The following is an 18716-nucleotide window of genomic DNA, read 5'->3' as shown; positions in this document are numbered from 1 at the left end:
CCTCCCCCCCCCCCCCCCAGTCTTATTGCTCTTCTCTGTTAGGAAATGGTATTTACAATCTTATCTGACAGTGACATTCTTGACTCCACCTATGTCTGAATACTGACCACTGGTTTTAAGAAATCAGATACCACAAGGAGTTGATTTCAGCTTTAGGAAGTTTGATTTTTGCCCAAGCCTTATATAGTATCTTGTAGCACTTATGCTAATATTGATATCAGGCCAGAAGTTTTCCAGGGATTCTGTTCCAGCATTGAGGACCTGCTTCTAAGAAGAACCCATGGGGTTCTAAGGAGTTCCAAGAAGTCAGAAATAATTACGTACTTCATTTTCATTTGGGTCCAGGACTTTGAGTCAACTTTGGAGTAAAAATGTAGAGGAGGTAAAAACAATGTTCCTAAAAAGTACAGAGGCTCAAGGCAATAACCTCAACAAGAGAGAAGCCACACTGGCCAAGGAAAACCCTTTTTCTCTTGAAGAGTTCTCAGGGAACTCTTCAAATGAGTCTTAGAAGGAGCCAGAGAAATTTCTGGAACTGAAGGAGAGAAGTGAACACAAGCCTAACCTTTTGTGAGACTGATAAGCAAAATGGAATCCTGCTGATCCCTTTTTTGTTTTCAGTTCTTTCCTGTCCTATGCGGATAGTTTTCTCCCCAAGGTAAGATGAATAACTGGACAGGATATATCTACAGGGTTTCTGAGGCTTTTGGTATGTTTTAAATTACAAAAATGCAAAATATGTATTCTCTTTTGGTAAGATTGTTACTGATACTTGCTTTTGCTAAATAGTTTAACAATGTTATGAGTGTGTCTACTCACCACTACAGGAATTATTAGTGCCAGGTAACCACCAGCGAAAATGGAAAAGAAGATGGTGTAGGTCATAAGTAGTGGAAATGTGGTGGCTAATGGAGCAAGCAGGTTAGTGATGCCACAGAGAATGAGGTAAGACTTGTAGTAATGATACTTCTTGATCCAGTTTTTATCAGCAACCCATCCAGAAATAATCTGACTGACTGCCTCAATGATACCTGGAACAGTATTGGAAAAGTCTTATAAAATCTTAATTCCATTTTTTTAGTTCCTTTGAAAAATGTGAATAAGGCATATTTTTCCAAGTAATATGACCTCATCCTGAGGTCAGGATACGTGAGGGAAAAAATAGCTTCATTTGTCTACCAAATAGGATCTCTCAATTACTTACCTATTCCAAATACATTTAATAAAATACCAAAGGCTCCTTCAGAGTTGGGTAGAAGATCCATCAAGTCGTCAGGTGTTTTTTCTGACTGTTTGGAAAGCTCACACCACCAACCTGGGAATCCCTGGTTACAGAGGACCTTGGGCTCAGAAAGCCTTTCTGTCCCTTCCCTAAGAGGTCCTGCAGGTGAGGAAGTGAGATTTTTAAGACTAGTGTGCCCTCAGGTCAGTGTACGGTGAAGACTGGAGTATAAATGAGAAAGTCTTATGTTAAAAAAAAATTAAAAAATAAAGTAGATGTTGGGGACTCTTTCTCGTAATTGCATATGAAGTTGTGGAAATTAAGTCCTTCTCCAAAGGTCATTGTGCTTAATTTGAAAATATGTAGGAAGTCTGGAAATAGGAGATCATATTTTGAACATTGGAGCTGTGGTGTAACTTGAATAAAATTCATTTTCCACTCAGTTTCTTAACAGCATTCTTACTCTTTTCCTGTTATAAGCTATTGTAGCAGTTATGCACTGAGATTTTCACCAAGAGTAGTATGAGCTCCAGTTGTTTTGTACTTCACATTCTTCCTATGGTTCAAACATAAATTGCTCCATTAAAAAAGGGAATAAAAAATGCATACTACCATGTCTGTATCTGTTTTTACAGTTATTTCCTAGGGTGCATATTGAAACTTTATTTTATGTTCTTTGCTCCCATTAAATGGCCTTAACCTGATCTAGATTGATACTACCAGACATATTAGTAGAAAAAATTAGTTTGGCCAGGTATCTTTGTCTTGTGTATACAAGCTTTATTTGGGTGAAGTGGAGTATCTTTGCAATTGTAACATTTGAAACCGGGAGCAGTCAGTTTTGTAAGGGCTTGGTAAATCCACTTTTTGTCAGGAAATTAGTAAGAGAAAAGTTAATGTTGAAATCTTGAAAATTTCTAGATAATTAGAACAAAGCAGTTCCATCTCATCCGTTTTCATTTTTTGGCTCCCTTTTTGCCAGTTGAGAGAATGCATGTATTCTGGATCAAACATTCTGTCTGCAAACATTTTTGTGAATGCTCAACTAAAATGGTTGTTTTTATTTTTAATTTACATTCTAACTTATTTTAAATATCAGTCCATTAGTGAGTAGCCTTAAGTCATCTTTATCTGTCTTACTATGAGTTCCAACGAGAAAAATTCTTAGTTACAAATATTAATAAGCCATTATTGAATGCTTACTGTATGCATTATTCTAAACTCTACATACATTACTTTTTAATCCTGACAACCTTATGAGGGTGGGGACTATTATCCCTATATTACAGAAGAGGAAATTAAGGCACAGAGAAGGCAAGTAACTTGCCCAAGGTCACACTGCTAGGAAATACAGAGCAAGAACTTGAACCTGGGAAGGCTAGCTCCAGAACCAATTCTTTGAACCACTGCACTATGCTGTCTACCTAGGATTGTCTGCTTCCTAGAGTCGCTGTTGCCACTGAGCACCAGCTTTTTGAAATTCAGCATTTATTCAACAAATAATTCATATCTGCTGAGTCAGACACTGATATATGAAAATGAGTAAGACTTGGTTTGGGGTCCACTGTCTAGTAGGAGAGCCTGTGTGTAAGTTGCAGTGACAGATCTGTGCAGGGAAATGCTCTGGTGCTCTAGCCTCAAAAAACTTGCTTTTCCTGGCCCTCCCACAACTCTTGTTGTTTTTCTTCAGCTTTTAAATAAAATTTAATAAACTTTTGTAAAATTAAGTTCATTTTTCATTTTGGGTAGGAGGTTGAAGGTAGGCTACAGTTTCTTACCAGCTGCAGAAACGAGGTAGGAGGCATCCATGATTTCAATCCCCAGTGTTTTGGCTCTGGCTACCAGGTGAAAGGTAAGGATGAAATATGCTAACTGACTGAGGAGAAAAGACCAGGTAAATATGTAGAAGAAAGGATTCCCAAAGAGAGAAATATAGAGTTTTTGTTTGCAGCTCCATGAAATAGCCTTTTTCTGGTAACTTTCTTCATTACTTATTAGTGACAGTCTGTTCCTGTTAGGCCTATTGTTGAACTCTTCACTTTTATTTAGTGAGACTATTAAACTTTTAACAGGTTGCCCAGCTTTCTGCATAGTACTGTCCTTGATGGTAAACTCTTGTGTCTCATCGCAGTATGATGTTTCTGTCCCACACAGTTCCTCTGGACTACCTGCAGACAAACTGCTACCTTTAATATCAGAATTGTTCTCGCTTTTGATATGGATGGGTCTTAAGAGCATACTAGAAGGTACCAAATTCAATGCAATTGCTCCAAATAATATAAGGGCACCTAAATGGGAGAGAGAAATTGAGAAGTTAATAATAACCTCTTGGTTCATGATATTTTGTGTTTATAGGCTCAGAAGAGGCCTCACCACATAATCCAAAATTCTCGAAAACCTACTTGGCCCCCTGAATTTACATGAAAGCATTTTAAGTCTGTTGACTTATTTGTTAGCCATATACACTGTTGTATCTCTGTAAAAATGGAGTCCTTTGGAAATAGGAAACCAGGAAGCTGCACCAGTAGATGGGATGGAAGGAGAGGTTGTTATTGTGCTAAAGGAGAAAACAATAAAAGTTTTTCTTGGAAGGTGGGGGGTGACATTTCAAATGTTAAAAAAATTATAGTGTGTTTTAAATAAGGATTCTAAATATCCTGAAATGAGGGATTTTAGGCACAGAAAACAGAATTAGACAATTGGAATGATTTGAGAATAGCCTTAGAAAAGGGGGCAGCCTTTCATCCCGTGACATTTAAAAAATTTTCCTTGAAAGAAGATAGATGCTAGTCTTGCCTTTGAGGCTGAGTCATTGCTTGATTTCATCATGTCCTGATCAAAACTGACTTGTGTATGGTGCTTCTAGAGATAGAATGGGCTGTAGGCTCTGCTGTCATATCTTATGAATTTGTCAGCTGGTCCTATTCACCATAAGACTACTGAATAGTTTTTTTTACTCAGGAAAGATTAAGCAAGACTGCTATGTAGATAGAAATAAGCATATGAACACACACACACACACACACACACACACACACACACACACACACACACACACACACACACACACTTTTTCCAGTAATTTAAGATTATTTTAATCCAAATGTTATCTCAAGTACAAGGAAAATTGTGGGGTGAATGGTTTCTATTTGTGCAAATTTATAGTTGACAGTATATACAAGATTATTAAGAAACAATCATCCTTTTATTAAAGTATTTTTTTCTTTTTTGTCTATTTTAATAAGTCTGATGGAAGAGGCAGTTTTTAAGTGCAAATTTTTTTCTTAAAGGGAAAATGTGAAAAGTGAATGCTTTGGTGGGGGAACGAGAGGAAGGGGGGAGCCTTGTTTCTCCAGGGTGTCACTTTTATTGCAAGGTGTTTCCAGCTGCACTGAGTGCCCTCCATTTCCTCAGACATTGAACACTATGGTGAATTTTGAGTTGCTTGAGTGAGTTAGCAAAGTCTGCAAGTATTTTAAGAGCTCTTCTGCTATGTATTCTCCAAGGAAGAAGAGAAGCATGTTTACTTTAGAAATCATGCTCATTTCCTCTCTGGCAATACCTTGTGAAATCATTTCCAGTCATCAAAGGGAGAGAGATGAGCATTAAATCTTGCAGAGTTGATAGTTCAGAAACTTAGAATGACTCACCTGTCCAGTCGTATAGGTCTATCAGGAATTTTGTAAAAGGTGCCAACAGAAACGTCAGTCCCATTCCAGAACGGGCAATAGCTATAGAAAGAGCTAATCGTCTTTTGAAGTATTTGGTAGTTACCACAGCAGCTACTTGGTACAAGAAAGCAAAACCCACTCCTAAAAGAAAAACAATAGTTTGGAATCGCTTTCACATTACGTGAATTAATGCCAAATGAAATATTCTGGATCTGAGATGATATAACTAGGCCCTTTGGACACAGGGACAGTAGAAGAGAAGGTTCCTTTTCCATCTTTTATAGTTTTGTGTTTACAGTGGACTCACCAGGTAAAAGTCCCATAGTCACACAAAGAAAGGGGATACTTGTAGCCCAGCTGCTGATCATATATCCACCAGTAACAAGGAGAGTCCCAAGAATGGAGGTAGTTTTTTCTCCAAGTATGTCACAAATAATGGCAGCCAGGGGACCTTAGGAGAAGAAAGAAAGGCAAATACTACATAACTATGCTCTGGCATGCCTTATACTCTGATGCATGACTTAAGTTATTGAAGAAGAAAAAGAGGACTCGAGTACTGTGTATCCTTCAAAAAATGTGTACTAAGTAGTACCAGTCCCACACTATTTTGCTTTTTGGAAGGAGAATGAAAAAAAAAAAAAAAGGATCGTAAATATGTAAGCAGGTTTGGAGAGGAATCCTATGACTAGAACAAGGTTGAATCACTAATATGCTCCTCCACCATATTACAGCTCCAAATAAAACTACAGGATGAGAAATTGGTTCTATATTTTGTTTTTGGTAAGCTTAGATGAGAAGAATTTCATGGTCTGACTTCCAGGTTGAGAGCCTAGCTCACTGAACCTATATTAAGGCATTACCAGATTGTGGAAAGAAACAAGGCATGAAAAATTGAATCATGGAATTAAATAGTTCAATTAATCAACTTTCTTTGTTTGAACCCTAGTTTTCCCATTTTAGTTACCAAGGCAAGTGGAGGCTAAACACTGGTTCCTTACTTTCTCAGTATTACATACTAGTAAATGAACCTAAATTTTAGCAATGCTCCAGTCTTAAGTGACTGACAGAGGAGTCTTCTTGGAATTGCCCTTGTGGTCCTTCTCCTTGTACAGCAAGTTTATTGCCAGCTATATACCTGCAGAAAAACGAAGTGATGACATGATGGATCCAATCCAACCAGTTTGTTCTGAAGTGCCTTCAAACTCTTCTTTAAAGACCACAAAGAAAATTGCAAAAGTCTTGATCATTCCCATCACAAACACATTTACCTAAATCAAAGCAGACCAGAAGTCAGGTGAGCTATTACAGAGGAAGTTACATCTATTAGAGGTTATGATTCCTCCAGTGTACTAGTATTTGCCAGTTTAATTTATTGGTGGTTCTTTATTATACATCTTATATTTTATAGAGGAGTCATCCTTTTAGGGTGGCTAGGAACTTTACATAAAAGCATCTCATTTAATCCTCATCTCAAGGCTACAGAATAGGTTTGTAAGTATTTTATTTTGGCTCAGTTGGTTAGAGCATGGTGTTGATAACTACAGGGTCAAGGTTTCAGATCCCAATACCTGCCAGCCACCAGAAAAAAAAAAGATCAGGAAGTTGAAGTTTAGAGAGACAAAGATTTGCTTAGGATGCAGGTGCTGAGGTTTGAACCCAGATGGACTAGCTCTAGACCAACTAGTACTTTACAGTTGTTAAAATAGCATCTATTAAAGACAGCTAATTCTAGTTACCTTTGTGGGAAAAAAGCGTTTGTGAAAAAAAGAATTAGTCTGGGCTGGCCCCGTGGCTCAGTCGGGAGAGTGCGGTGCTGGTAGCGCCGAGGCCGTGGGTTTGGATCTTATATAGGGATGGCCGGTGCGTTCACTGGCTGAGCGTGGTGGAGTCCGCACCATGCCAAGGGTTGTGGTTCTCTTACCGGTTTAAAAAAAAAAAAAAAATCATGGGCCGGCCTGGTGGCGCACTGCTACAGTGCGCCGCTTGGGAGCGCGGAGGCTCTCCCGCCGAGGGTTCGGATCCCACATACAGACCGGTTCCGCTCACTGGCTGAGCGAGGGGCGGGCGCAGCACCGAGGGTTGCGATCCCGTTGCCGGTCCGGTACGGGTGTGACACTGAGGGTTGCGGTCTGTTGCCGGACACGAAAAAAGAGACAAGGAAAAAAAAAATCATATCAGTTTTTACTTTAGCTTTGCTTTAACTCTGTTCCTGAGCTGACTATTGTCCCTTACTTGATATATAAATAGGGTGACCATATAATTTTTCATCCAAATTGGGATACTCTTGAGATCAAAAGGGAGTGCTTAATTATGCCAGGACAGCAAGAGTTAACCAGGATGTATGGACACTTTATGGTTGGGTCTTGTGCCCCATCTTTTTCTCTGTCCCACCTAACCCTCCTTGCCTGCACACCCCCCCCCTCCGGGAATCGCTTCTTTTGGGGTTGGGTTTTCTTTCTTTGGAGTACTGTACCAACTTTTGTTGCTAGGAATTCTGATTAGCCTGGGGGCAGTGAAGAGCTATTGCTCTTTTCGCTTTTTGCTTAATGCCAAACTTTATCCCCAGCAGGGGTCAGGAGGGGGAAACTCAAAGGGAAACCTAGCCTGGGTCTGCTGTAACTCAGAGCCTAGGAGCCACCAAATACTCAATGTTTTCAGGGGCTTCCTAGCTTCCCCTTTCTTTTACTTGTTTCAGTAACATTGGCTTTTCCAGTCTACTTTCTCTGCTTTCAACCATGCCATGCATTGCTTAATAACCTCAGAACCCTGTGTTCTCTCTCACTGATTCCATTTTCCCTGTCCACCTGGTAAATATTTTTCCCTTGTGGTTCTGTACTCATGTCACTTGATACCTGCTCCCTGGACAATCAGTTTAATCAATTTAATTACCGCTCATTGATGGGGGTGTAGTTCTGATTATGCTCTTGCAATCAGCCTGCTTTGGCTTGCATCCTGGCTCTGCTTCCTACTAGGGGTGTGACCTTGAGCAAGCTGCTTTGCAGAGTTAACCTTCTTTTGTAAAGTGAGGAGAATGAAGATTACGTAGCTCATAGGACTCTGGTAAAGCACTTAATACTTGACACTTAATACTCAACTATGATTTTGTTATTTTTGTATTACCATTCTATTTTCCCAAGAGCTTCAGACTCATAACTGTCTACCAAATCTTTCCGTTATCCAGTGCCTACTCTTTGATTTTTTTGATTAGTACCATTCACCCATTCACCTGAGTCAGAGACCTGCTTCCCATTAAGACACCTCCTTTCCCTCAAACCCTACCTTCTAAATAATCATCAAGACTTCCTTTCTATTCCTATCACTAGACTCTTATTTTCAGACCAATATTATTTCTTGTCTGGAGGCAAGGGACTAAGAATTGGTAGCAATGCTCAGTGGTTGCAAAAGTTGGGGTGGTGAGGAGGAAGTCCCTTAATATGCTTTTTCCCATTCTGATTTGACAGAAGATACAAAACTTTCCTTATTTAGAATGAACAATACTATGGACACCTGGGCTATATATTCAAAAATGCAAAAGACATTTTATCAGGCCCTGATTCAGGCAATTGAAACCATAATTTTCCTCGAAGGCACTTCTGTCAGGAAATCTGGCTAGAAAGTATAAATATACTCAAATCTCAACCTAGACTTATTTGTCTTAGTTCAAAATAGAGTGGTGATTATGTCCTCTTGTGAGCAAGGAACACCAAAATGAGGTCATTCTGTAAAATAAGTTTCCTTTTCTGTGGATGAGGGTTCTGTGCTGGCATCTGCAGGATACTGACCTCTGTGTTCTTAGCCACCTGAATTTGGCTAGCTACTGGTCCCCTCAGTTCAGAACCTTTCCTTTTTGGTCTGTCCTTGATGTCTGGGTGTGGTAGCAGTGAATGGATATGACTTGTCTCTAATAACTGGTCTGTCTTCCACTCTGTCAGGAAGGCCAAAGGCAGAGCTTTTGTTCCCCTCCCTTAACCCTAAACCTTCCAACTTTGTTTCTGTTTTGACTCAAAGGTATTAAAAATCTGTCCCGAGGTCTAGGTTTTCCCTTAGTTAACTAAGCAAACTACATAAATCTGTAATCCTACATAATCTCATGTGTAGGACCAAGCTTGGTGGTTTTAAGTCCTGTCACCAGAGTCCACATCAGACATTGTAAATGGGTTCACCCCAAAATAAAGCAAAAATCCTAAAAATTTTCTAAAAGTTTCCTCATTTCCTCTTTATCTTTAAGAGCAGTTAATTAGTTGAACTGGGTAGGAACACCTTAAGCAGGCCTCCCTAAGCAGGCCTCCCTCCCCCAGCGAGAGCTCCCTCACCAGATCATTCTAATTGTGTCCGGAAAGGGGGCTGGATCAGCCTCATGGCCTGTTTTGTATACAGAGCACTAGGCTTTGTCACAGTTACTTTTATTTAATATCAAATAGCTTCTTCCTACCCTGTGCCCCTCTCTAGTATCACCTTAGCTCTTCCTACCCATCATAGACAAACTTCTTTAAGGATAATCTTGCTCTTCTCTTACCAGTCCACTGGAAACTAAAGTCCACTAACTTCAGCCCCCACCACTCCACTGTGATGGCTCTTATCAAAACTGTTAGAGACTTCTTTGTTGCTAAACCAGTAGACTTGTGATATCTGTCATATTGGACCTCATCCACATCTGCTCATCACTTTCTCCTGGAAATTTCTGCCTTAGCTGCTGTGACATTTCTGGATTGTTGTTTACTTCTCTGACTGCTTCTTAGTTTCCTCTGGGCTATTCCACCCATCTCCCAGACATTGATTTTTCTCAGGGATCTGCCCTAAATCCTCTTCTTCCTTCTGCCCCAAAGTTCAAACTATCATGTATGCTGGTTACTCACAAATTTCACTATGCAGGTCCTGTGCTCCAGATGCGCATAGACAATGCTGAACACATTACTGGTTATAAGTCCCTCAGACTCAAGAGTGTTAAAAATTAAACCATGCAAGCCATCTTCAGATTTTCTCCCCGTCTTCCTATGTCCGCCAACTCACTGAATGGCATTCATCATCCTCCAAATTGCCCAAGCCAGCAACCCAGAACTCCTTGACTCCCTCTCTTTGCCTGACATCTAATCCTCTCCAAGTCTTACAGGTCTACCTCCTTGATATTGCTCAGATCTGTATTTCCTCTCCATCTATATTGTTACTGCCTGAATTTGGGGCCTTATTACCTGGATTATTGCAATATCCCTCCAGTGAATCTTCCTGCTTCCAGACATAACCCCCACTAATCCATTATTCACCCTGCAGCCAGAACTATATTATTGAAATGCAAATCTGATCCCATCACTCCTCTACTTAATTTTTCTCATTAGCTCCTAATAACCTCAAGATAAGAACAAATATTCTTAGCATGGCTTACAAGGCCCCTGCCCATCTCCAATTTATCACCTTTTCTCCTTCTGATTTGTTTATTCATAAATGTGTCTGTCAGTTTATCCATCCATATTGGTGCCAGCTATGTTCCAGTCTAGTATAAGAGCTGGACTTAATAGTAGTGAGTACGCACTGGTGAGCAACACAGATATGGTCCCTGCCCCCATGGAACATTCAGTCTAGTGAAACAGAATACAGAAAACAGACATACAAATACATAAAGTATGGTAAGTTAAAATGAATCCCTTTTTTTAAAGTAGGGAGGTCCCAGAGAACATTCAGTTATTTTTCACTCACCTTTTCAGGAGTTCATCCATTGTAGAAAAGTGCACTTGTAACTCATAGAGAAACAAAAGCATAGTCATCTAAGTGTCCACATTACCCCTGTGAGCAATTAGCTCCTGAGTTCATTGCTAACATTTTGAGGATCCAGTATATTTTTTTGTGTTTTAATAACCAGCATTATACTCAAAATATGGGACATTGTTTATTAATCTGGTTATTAGGCATTTTTTTCTTACCAGCAACTAAATTGGTCAAATAATTTCCTTTCATCAGAAGATGATGTAGGAAATGTAAGGGTGGTTACTGGGTTGAAAGGTGGGAGAACTACTGATCCTCACCAAGAGTTCTGCGAAGCCTATGATTTGGGGAGGTGGCCCAGCCACAGGAAGGGCTCTCAGACTTAGGTCATTCTTAGTTTCCCTATTTGTAACATTTCTGGGAGGAAAAAAGAGATTCCACACTCTGGCAATGAAGTTATTGTTTAACAAATAGTGTTCTATTTATTAGTTTTGTAGTACATAAATGCTGGGTAGAGACTTCTGCCCCGCTTTTTCTTTCTGTGTTACTATAAAGGAGGCATGATGTTTTCCCACCATTCTGTTTATAGAGTTCTTAGTTATCCACATTGTAGGCTACATGATCACTAACAGTCACCAGGCCTTGTGCTCCCCATCTCTGTGAGCTGCTTACTGCAGGGCTGAGCAGGGGAGGAGCATCAGGAGGAAAGGGACATTTTTGTGAGAACATCTCAAAGTTAGAACTTACCTGGGAACACTTAAGTATTATGGAGCTGGTGCCACTCTCTGCAGGGTCGTTTGGGGGCACAGCTGTGATGGCATTCACCAACATTGTAGAATGGGCATGCTGATGATGCCGATCACCACTGTCTCACATAGCAACCCCAAGAGCTTTTCAGAAGATGAGGGAAGGGCCGGCCTGTGGCTCACTTGGGGGAGTGTGGTGCTGGTAACACCAAGGCCAGGGGTTCGGATCCCTATATAGGGATGGCTGGTGAGCTCACTTGGGAGAGTGTGGTGCTGACAACACCAAGTCAAGTGTTGAGATCCCCTTACCAGTCATCTTTTTAAAAAAAAAAAAAAAAAAAGATGAGGGAAATAATTTTAAAAATGGAATGCCTAGTCCAGTTGCTTATGGATAAAGGAGAAAAATCAGGCACCCATTTCAGAATCCACATCCTTCTCTCTTTCCAGACATATCAGAAATAGACATTGGTCTAATTCTGGCATAAGTTATAGTTAATGGGAATGGGTTGGGAAGTGAACAGCAGCCTGAATGGAGAGGAAATGTTCCCCTCCCCTATCAGTGAAGGGGGCTGCTTCCAGCAGTTTGCATATATGCCAGGCTGAGCTGGAGAACCTATCTGCAGAACAATTTAGCACTTCTTAGTGCTACTTCTGGGATTGTCCCCAAATCCTAATTGCCATGCTGCCAGGGCAGAACTGCTGACTGGAGAATTCCTAGGTTTAAGGGATGGTAGGGAGGAAGAGCATAGAACTGAATATGAACATTTCTGCTTTCACTCAAGGGGGATATTTTCAGCTTTTTCCTGGGTTCAGCATGGGCCTCTGACTTTGGCAATTATTGACAGTTCCTGGCCTCATTCTGCCCCCCTTTTTACTCAAATGCCAAGTATTTCCTTAGTGATCTTGTTAGGCTGCTCTGAGCCTTTCTCCAGAGAGCCTTCTTTCAGACAGTAGGAAAGGGGAAAGCAACTTCTTACCAGGAAAAAATGAAGCACAATCATCCATCCCCATCCTCCATCCAGTGTTTCAGTGTAAGATTGGGCCTTCCCCTCCTTCTTCAGCATGATTCCTCTTTTAAATGTGGAAGATCCCTGTGAGAAATCCATAGCATAGTTGATTCAGCTGACCAGAAACTGATCTAAACTTTTAAACTGTTTTTTTTCTGTAGTATAAAACCACTTGTACCATAATTTTTTTAACCCCTTAGTTACACATGAAGTCTGCCTGATGTAACTAAGGACTAAGTTAACTACAAAGCCTGATCTCACTGATTGTGGGGTGGCTGCTCCTAGAACTGTGCTCAGTGTCCTTCCTGCCAGGTCTGCAAGTCAATTCCTAGGGGAAGCTGTGCATCACCCTCCTGGTCAGTGCTAAAGTATTTCGGAGTGAAGTGTCATAGTGTCTGCAACCTTCATACAAATGATTCAGCAGATGCAAAAGAAAATGTTGATATTCTGAGGGGGGCGTGAAGAAGTCATTTCCTACTGCCAGGTTGAAGACAGGCCATTACTGGAAAGGAGAATTAGCTGACAGGTTATGTGGAACGGCCATCTGGTGAGTAGGCTCAACTAGGGGAGATGCCAGTCATCCAAGACATAGAAAACTAACCCAGCACACACTCCCATTTCCATCTTACCTTTGATGTGGTGTTCAGCAAAGGAATTCTCCATAGATGAGGCAATTTAGGAAGAAAAATACTATTTTTTTAGCGTGTTACTCTTGCTATGGCATTTCATTCCACTACTATGAAAACAAGAGCGTTGTGAGAGCTGAGGAGGGCAGAGCTAATTTAGGCACGACTGCCAGTGGACTTTACTTCCTGAAGGGAGGAGGAAAGGCTGTGATTTGACATCATCTCAGGCCCTCCACCCACCCTTGCTCAGAAGGTAGAATTTTTTACCGTGGCTCAAAAGCAAGCATTGGAGTAAACCAAGGGGAAAGTCCTTTGCTGACTATGCCCAAGGCAGGGGGATGGGGCCCCAGAGATAATACATGTGTCTCTGAAGTTCCTCAGGGAGATTCTCAAACATGCTTACTTTATAGGAGAAAGGTGGGAAATTTCCTGGGCCACAAATGGCAATCTTCAGTAAGTTCAGTGTATTTGTGTGGCCGTTTGTGTGTTGACTAAAGATTCTGGTTACTAATTTGGAGTTCCAGGCTCCATTTTATTTGCTTTTTAGATATTGATTATCTTAACTTTGAACACCTCCCATGAAAGATGTATACTTGTAGTAGTTGTAATAATTTTTTTTTCCTTATTGCGTTTTGGAAATGGTTAAGGCAGAGTCTCCTAGAAAATTACTGGGATAATTCAGCTTTCTTTCCCCATTTCTTTCCTCTGCTCCACCCTCCACGTTAAAAAAATGAAATTGAGAGGAAATTGCCTTTCATCTCCCTTACACCAACATTCCAGATTTTAAATTAGTGTGTATTTTAGGCAAAAGTGTGTTTTTCTTGTTTTATCTGGAAAATCTGCACATATTTATGCATGTTCCTTTTTTAAAAACAAGGGCTCTCAGGCTCTTAAAACCAAACTCTATAATACTTTTTGATTAAAGGGCTTGCAGAAGGACAGTTTCATGGTTTGGGAGAATGCTCTCCACGTGTAACCATGGAAAGATTATGCAATTATGTGGTGCTGGTGGTAGGGATCAAATAAACATTCAGAAGGCAAAAACCCAAAGAGAGAAGATGAATGCTTTTTAGAGAGCTGTTTGTAATTACTAACACATTCCAGAAAGCATTTTTAAATAAATATCTATAGGATGATTTTTTTTTTTTTTTTTTTTTTTTTAGGTGGCATGCTTGTTGCTCTTTTGAAGTGGGGCTGTCTATGACTCATCACACAATAAGATAAGCCTAGGATTTATATTGATGCTGAGGGCTGGGGTCAGATTTGAAATGTAGCAGAACAATGAGTCATTCATAGTGGCTAAGAGGGCTATAAAGTCCTCAGTGATGAACCCCTTCAAACATATCTTTCATACGTGTACCTTTACAAGAATCTTTGAGGTATGAGGATATTTCAGAAAGATCGTGGAAAAGTAGAATTAAAAAATAATTCACACTTTCTATGAACTTTTAAAAATACCCTCATATAGTGGGAAATGGCAGACCTGGTTAGAATCTCAACTTTGCCATTTTTTAACCCTGGAGACTGGGCAAGTTACCCTCTCTGAGTTTATTTCTAAAACTGCAAAATATGGCTAATTTTATTTTGTAAGGTTGTGAAGATTAACATATATGTAAAGTGACTGCACATTAATAAACCTACTATTGGTATTTGATTCATTAAAAATGATTCATGTCAATCAGTTGGGGCCTAATAGTAACAGCAAAGAATTCCTAAGCCATCTTTGGGATATTAGTTAACATTTTGGCATCTTTACCCAAGTGGCTTAATAAAGCTTATAGGGTCTTTAGCTAAACATAAATAGTTCCCTCAACCTCTGACCTTCTAATGCTTGGCCCTAAAGATATTTAGCAAGAATGCAGCATGATTTCCTAAGTTACCACTGTTACCCTCATTTCACTGCCAAATATAGCTCATGAATAATTTTTAACACTTGGGGACTTAGAGTTTAATATAGCACTAACATCTGGAATTAAGAGATTTTATTTTTAGCTGAATCTTTCCATCTTCGTTGAATCCTTGTGCAGAGAAGAGATAACACAGCTGGCCCGAGACTCCTGTTCCTTGAAAGGACTGCTTACAAGGTTGGTCTTTGGTGGTGATCTGGGAACTTACATTTCAGGAGGGTTCCCACCGTTCCCTAAATGATGAGTGGATCATTGTGCCTAAACTGCAAAAATATGGTTTATGCTGAACACTTGCTTTCCTTCTGAGAATCTGGAATTTTGATATGTATCAGGCAGGGGGTGCTTATGTGACCAGCCCCTGTATCCACTGAGTCTGTAATGAGCTTCCCTGGTTGGCAACATTTCACATGTGTTGTCACAACTCATTGCTAGAGGAATTAAATGTATCCTATTTGAGTCCACTGGAAGAGGATTCTTGAAAGCTTGTACCTGGTTTCTTCTGGACTTTGCCCCATCAGCCTTTTCCCTCTGGTGATTCTGCTTTTTATCCTTTCGCTGTAAATTACGTGAGTACAACTGAATGCTCAGTCCTATGAGTTGTAGTGAATCATTAAACCTAAGGTGTTGTATTAGCTGGGGTTCTCCTGAGCAAGAACTATTTTGGGGGGTTGGGGAATATAGAGATTGATGATTGATTTGCTATAAGGAATTGGCTCACATGATTGTGGAGACCAAGAAAACCAAGATCTGCAGTCAGCAAGCTGGAGATTCAGGAGATTCAATGGTGTAGTTCCAGTCTGAATCCAAAGGCCTGAAAATGAGGAGAGCTGATGGATGGTGTAAGTCCCAGTCCACGTCAGAGGGCCTGAGAGCCTGGAGAGTGAGATGCTGTAAGTTCCAGTCTGAGTCCAAAGGTAGAAAACTGATGTCCCAGCTCAAAGACAGGCAGAGAGAAAGAATTCTTTCTTAGGCTTTTATTCTATTTAGGACTTCAATAGATTGCATGAGGGCCACCCACATTAGGAAGGACAGTTTTACTCAGTTTACTGATTCAAATGTAAATATCAAGGAACACACTCATAGGCTAACAGTTTAAACAAAAATCTAAGCACCTCATGGCCCAGTTAAGCGGACACAGAATTAACCATCGCAGGATGGTTTTAGGAAACCCCCATAAATCATACCTCAGTCAGCCTTAGTTCTGTACAGCTGTCTCCATCCCTGAGCTAGCTCTTTACAGCACATCGTTTCATCAAGAAATTGGACACACTATCCTATTTCAAAAGGTTGTTGTGAAGAATAATAAGAGTGTTAATTTATTCATTGTGTTCAATAAACAGTTGCCTATGTGCCAGACACTGCTAGACAGGGGATTTGTGATAGGCAGAGGGTGGCACCATATGTGGCACAACGGGTAGGCAAGGGCTGGATCATGCAGGGGTTGAAAGACAGTGGTAAGAGCTACAAATTTTGTTCTAAATAGTGAGAGGCTCCTGAAGGTGGATTTAGCCTGTGCCTGGAACAGTGAGCACTCAATACAAGTTTGTTATTGAGCATTAGCACCAGGATGCCTTGTCAGAAATTTAATTTCGACAGACGTAGTCAAACCCAGTCATCTTTTCTCTGTAATCCTTCCCTCTATTTGAGTTGACTGCTTCCTTGTAAGCACCATTCTTCCTGTCTCCAAGAGAATTCAATCTTTAATTCTTCATTCTTTGTTCCCTTTCTGCCTGTTTATTTTGTCTCGTTTTTGATCATGAGCTAATTATCTTGTTGTGCCTATTTCTTCTCTAAAATGGGGATAATACCTAAGATTGAGGATTAAATGAGCTAAATGCATGTAAATGCTTAGCATTTAGAGAAAACTCACTAAAGATGGGCTCGTTACTTTGGGGTAAGAGTTGGAGATAGACAAGCAAGAGGAAATTTTTCTCCTTCAAAAAAATGAATTCAGCCCTCTCTGTCTTCTCTGCACTGGGAGCAGCTCTCCTGCCACAGCCCCTCACCCCCTGAAAATGTACACTTGCTCCAAGTTTGTCTCCATCTCCTTGGTCAGGAGCACCTCTCAGCTGCTGAGCTGACCACTGTCTGCATTGGGGTTGAAACGACCAGAGACACTGACAGATGAGAGCCTCAGCAGCTTGGCAGTCCCGTGTCCCCTGACCTCACTTATCCCTAGCCGCAACTTCCAAACCAGCACCATTTCAAGGGACATCGACACAGCAGCGAAGTTCACTGGGGCTGGGGCTGCCACAGTTGGGGTGGCTGGTTCTGGGGCTGGGATTGGGACTGTGTTTGGGAGCCTCATCATTGGTTATGCCAGGAACCCTTCTCTGAAGCAACAGCTCTTCTCCTACGCCATTCTGGGCTTTGCCCTCTCGGAGGCCATGGGACTCTTTTTGCCTGATGGTGGTCTTTCTCATCCTCTTCGCCATGTGAAGGAGCTGTCTCCACCTCCCATAGTTCTTTCTCCTGTGTCCCATCTGCCCTGTATGTTCCTTCTCCTATACCTCCCCAGGCAGCCTGGGGAAAGTGGTTGGCTCAGAGTTTGACAGAGAGAAGACAAATAAATACTGTATTAATAAGAAAAAAAAAAAAAGAATTCAGTTTACAGATTAATCTTAAAGCTTTCTTTTCTCTCACCTGCTCCAAAACCTACTGTTAACACGGTAATAGGATTCTTAAAAACCAGATATTCAAGTTCCTTGAGTTAGCTGCCCTACCTTCCAGCTTTTTCATCTACAGACCAAACTATAGCTTTTGCTGTTACATAAATACTCCTCTTGACTTATCCCATCTTTGCCGTTGCCATTTCCTCTGTCTGGAAACCCCTTACTCCCCTTATTCCAAGTATTCTATCTTTGGAAGCCTAGTTCATACCACAAAACTCTTGTTATTAGTTATTTATTCAAGTATTCAGTGCCTACTATGTGCTAGGAACTGTGCTTGAGATACATCTGCAGTTAAGACTCTTGCCCTCAAAAGGTATATGCTAGTGGAAAAGACATAAAACATATACTGTATGTCAGTATGGTGAAGACAACATACATACATATACAAGCTCAAGGGCTGGAGCCATGTCTTACTCAAAATGTTTATCCTCACATAGCACATATGAGGTACTCATACTTTGCAGATGAATAATATTTTTGGATAAATAACATTCTGGAGATCTTTTTTTAAAAAAAAAAAACGACCGGTAAGGGGATCTTAACCCTTGACTTGGTGTTGTCAGCACCACACTCAGCCAGTGAGCGAACCGGCCATCCCTATATGGGATCCAAACCCGGGGCCTTGGTGTTATCAGCACCGCACTCTCCCGAGTGAGCCACGGGCCGGCCCTGGAGATCTTTTTTTAATACTGTCAGATGTTAAATTGCTAAACAGCAACAGGAACTGCATTCAAATTCAAGAAATTGAAGTCTTTTGTGCCTGTTTGTACACAGTTCTGTTGTTGAGAACTATAAAGGTTGAAAAGATAATGTTGACTTATATTTTCAAATGGTAAAAGGTTATTTTCTGGCCAAACATGCCTATTTCTTTGATGGTCTGGGTGTTAAGAGTGCAGGTTCTGGGTTGGAGTCCTGAATTAAATGGTGACACTGCTAATCCCTTAGCCTTCATTACACAAATGTAAAATAGGGCAAATAAGAGTAACTATGTATAGGGTTGTTCATGAAAATAAATGAGTATATATTTAAGTGCTTAATAATATCGGCTATTATGCTGTTGTTCTGAGGTAGGAGTATATATGATTTAAATATCCATGGACACTTCTGTGAGAATATAGGTATTTCAAGAACCTTCTGAAATAGAAGTAAGTAGTTAGGAACAAAGACC

At 40.5% G+C, this 18716-nt stretch overlaps 1 protein-coding gene and 1 pseudogene across 4 annotated transcripts in view; one reads left to right on the top strand and one right to left on the bottom strand.

Annotated features, from left to right (window-relative positions):
• The window catches only part of SLC16A4 (solute carrier family 16, member 4), a 23937-nt gene extending 10793 nt beyond the window's left edge, over positions 1 to 13144 (bottom strand). Inside the window, exons 1-7 of one of the 3 annotated variants that reach the window (XM_008573247.1) lie at positions 12973 to 13139; positions 12314 to 12427; positions 6029 to 6161; positions 5201 to 5344; positions 4873 to 5034; positions 3001 to 3510; positions 820 to 1031 (exon numbers count right to left, since the gene is read on the bottom strand). In XM_008573247.1, the coding sequence (XP_008571469.1) occupies positions 820 to 1031; positions 3001 to 3510; positions 4873 to 5034; positions 5201 to 5344; positions 6029 to 6161; positions 12314 to 12400 (1248 nt within the window). In that variant the 5' untranslated portion in view covers positions 12401 to 12427; positions 12973 to 13139. Of the gene's footprint in view, positions 1 to 819; positions 1779 to 3000; positions 3511 to 4872; positions 5035 to 5200; positions 5345 to 6028; positions 6162 to 12313; positions 12428 to 12972 lie in introns of those variants that run through there. The other 2 variants (XM_008573248.1, XM_008573249.1) reach the window with 2 other exon arrangements.
• A 2647-nt stretch (positions 13145 to 15791) lies between these two features.
• On the top strand, positions 15792 to 17475 carry LOC103590907 (annotated as a pseudogene). Its single transcript, XR_550517.1, has one exon. The product of XR_550517.1 is annotated as an ATP synthase F(0) complex subunit C2, mitochondrial pseudogene (transcript).
• Positions 17476 to 18716: the final 1241 nt, after the last annotated feature.

This window comes from Galeopterus variegatus, unplaced genomic scaffold (genome assembly GCF_000696425.1).
Source record: "Galeopterus variegatus unplaced genomic scaffold, G_variegatus-3.0.2 Scaffold892, whole genome shotgun sequence".
In the NCBI taxonomy this organism is placed as follows: Eukaryota; Metazoa; Chordata; class Mammalia; order Dermoptera; family Cynocephalidae; genus Galeopterus; species Galeopterus variegatus.
This window is presented reverse-complemented; position numbering and strand designations above follow the sequence as displayed.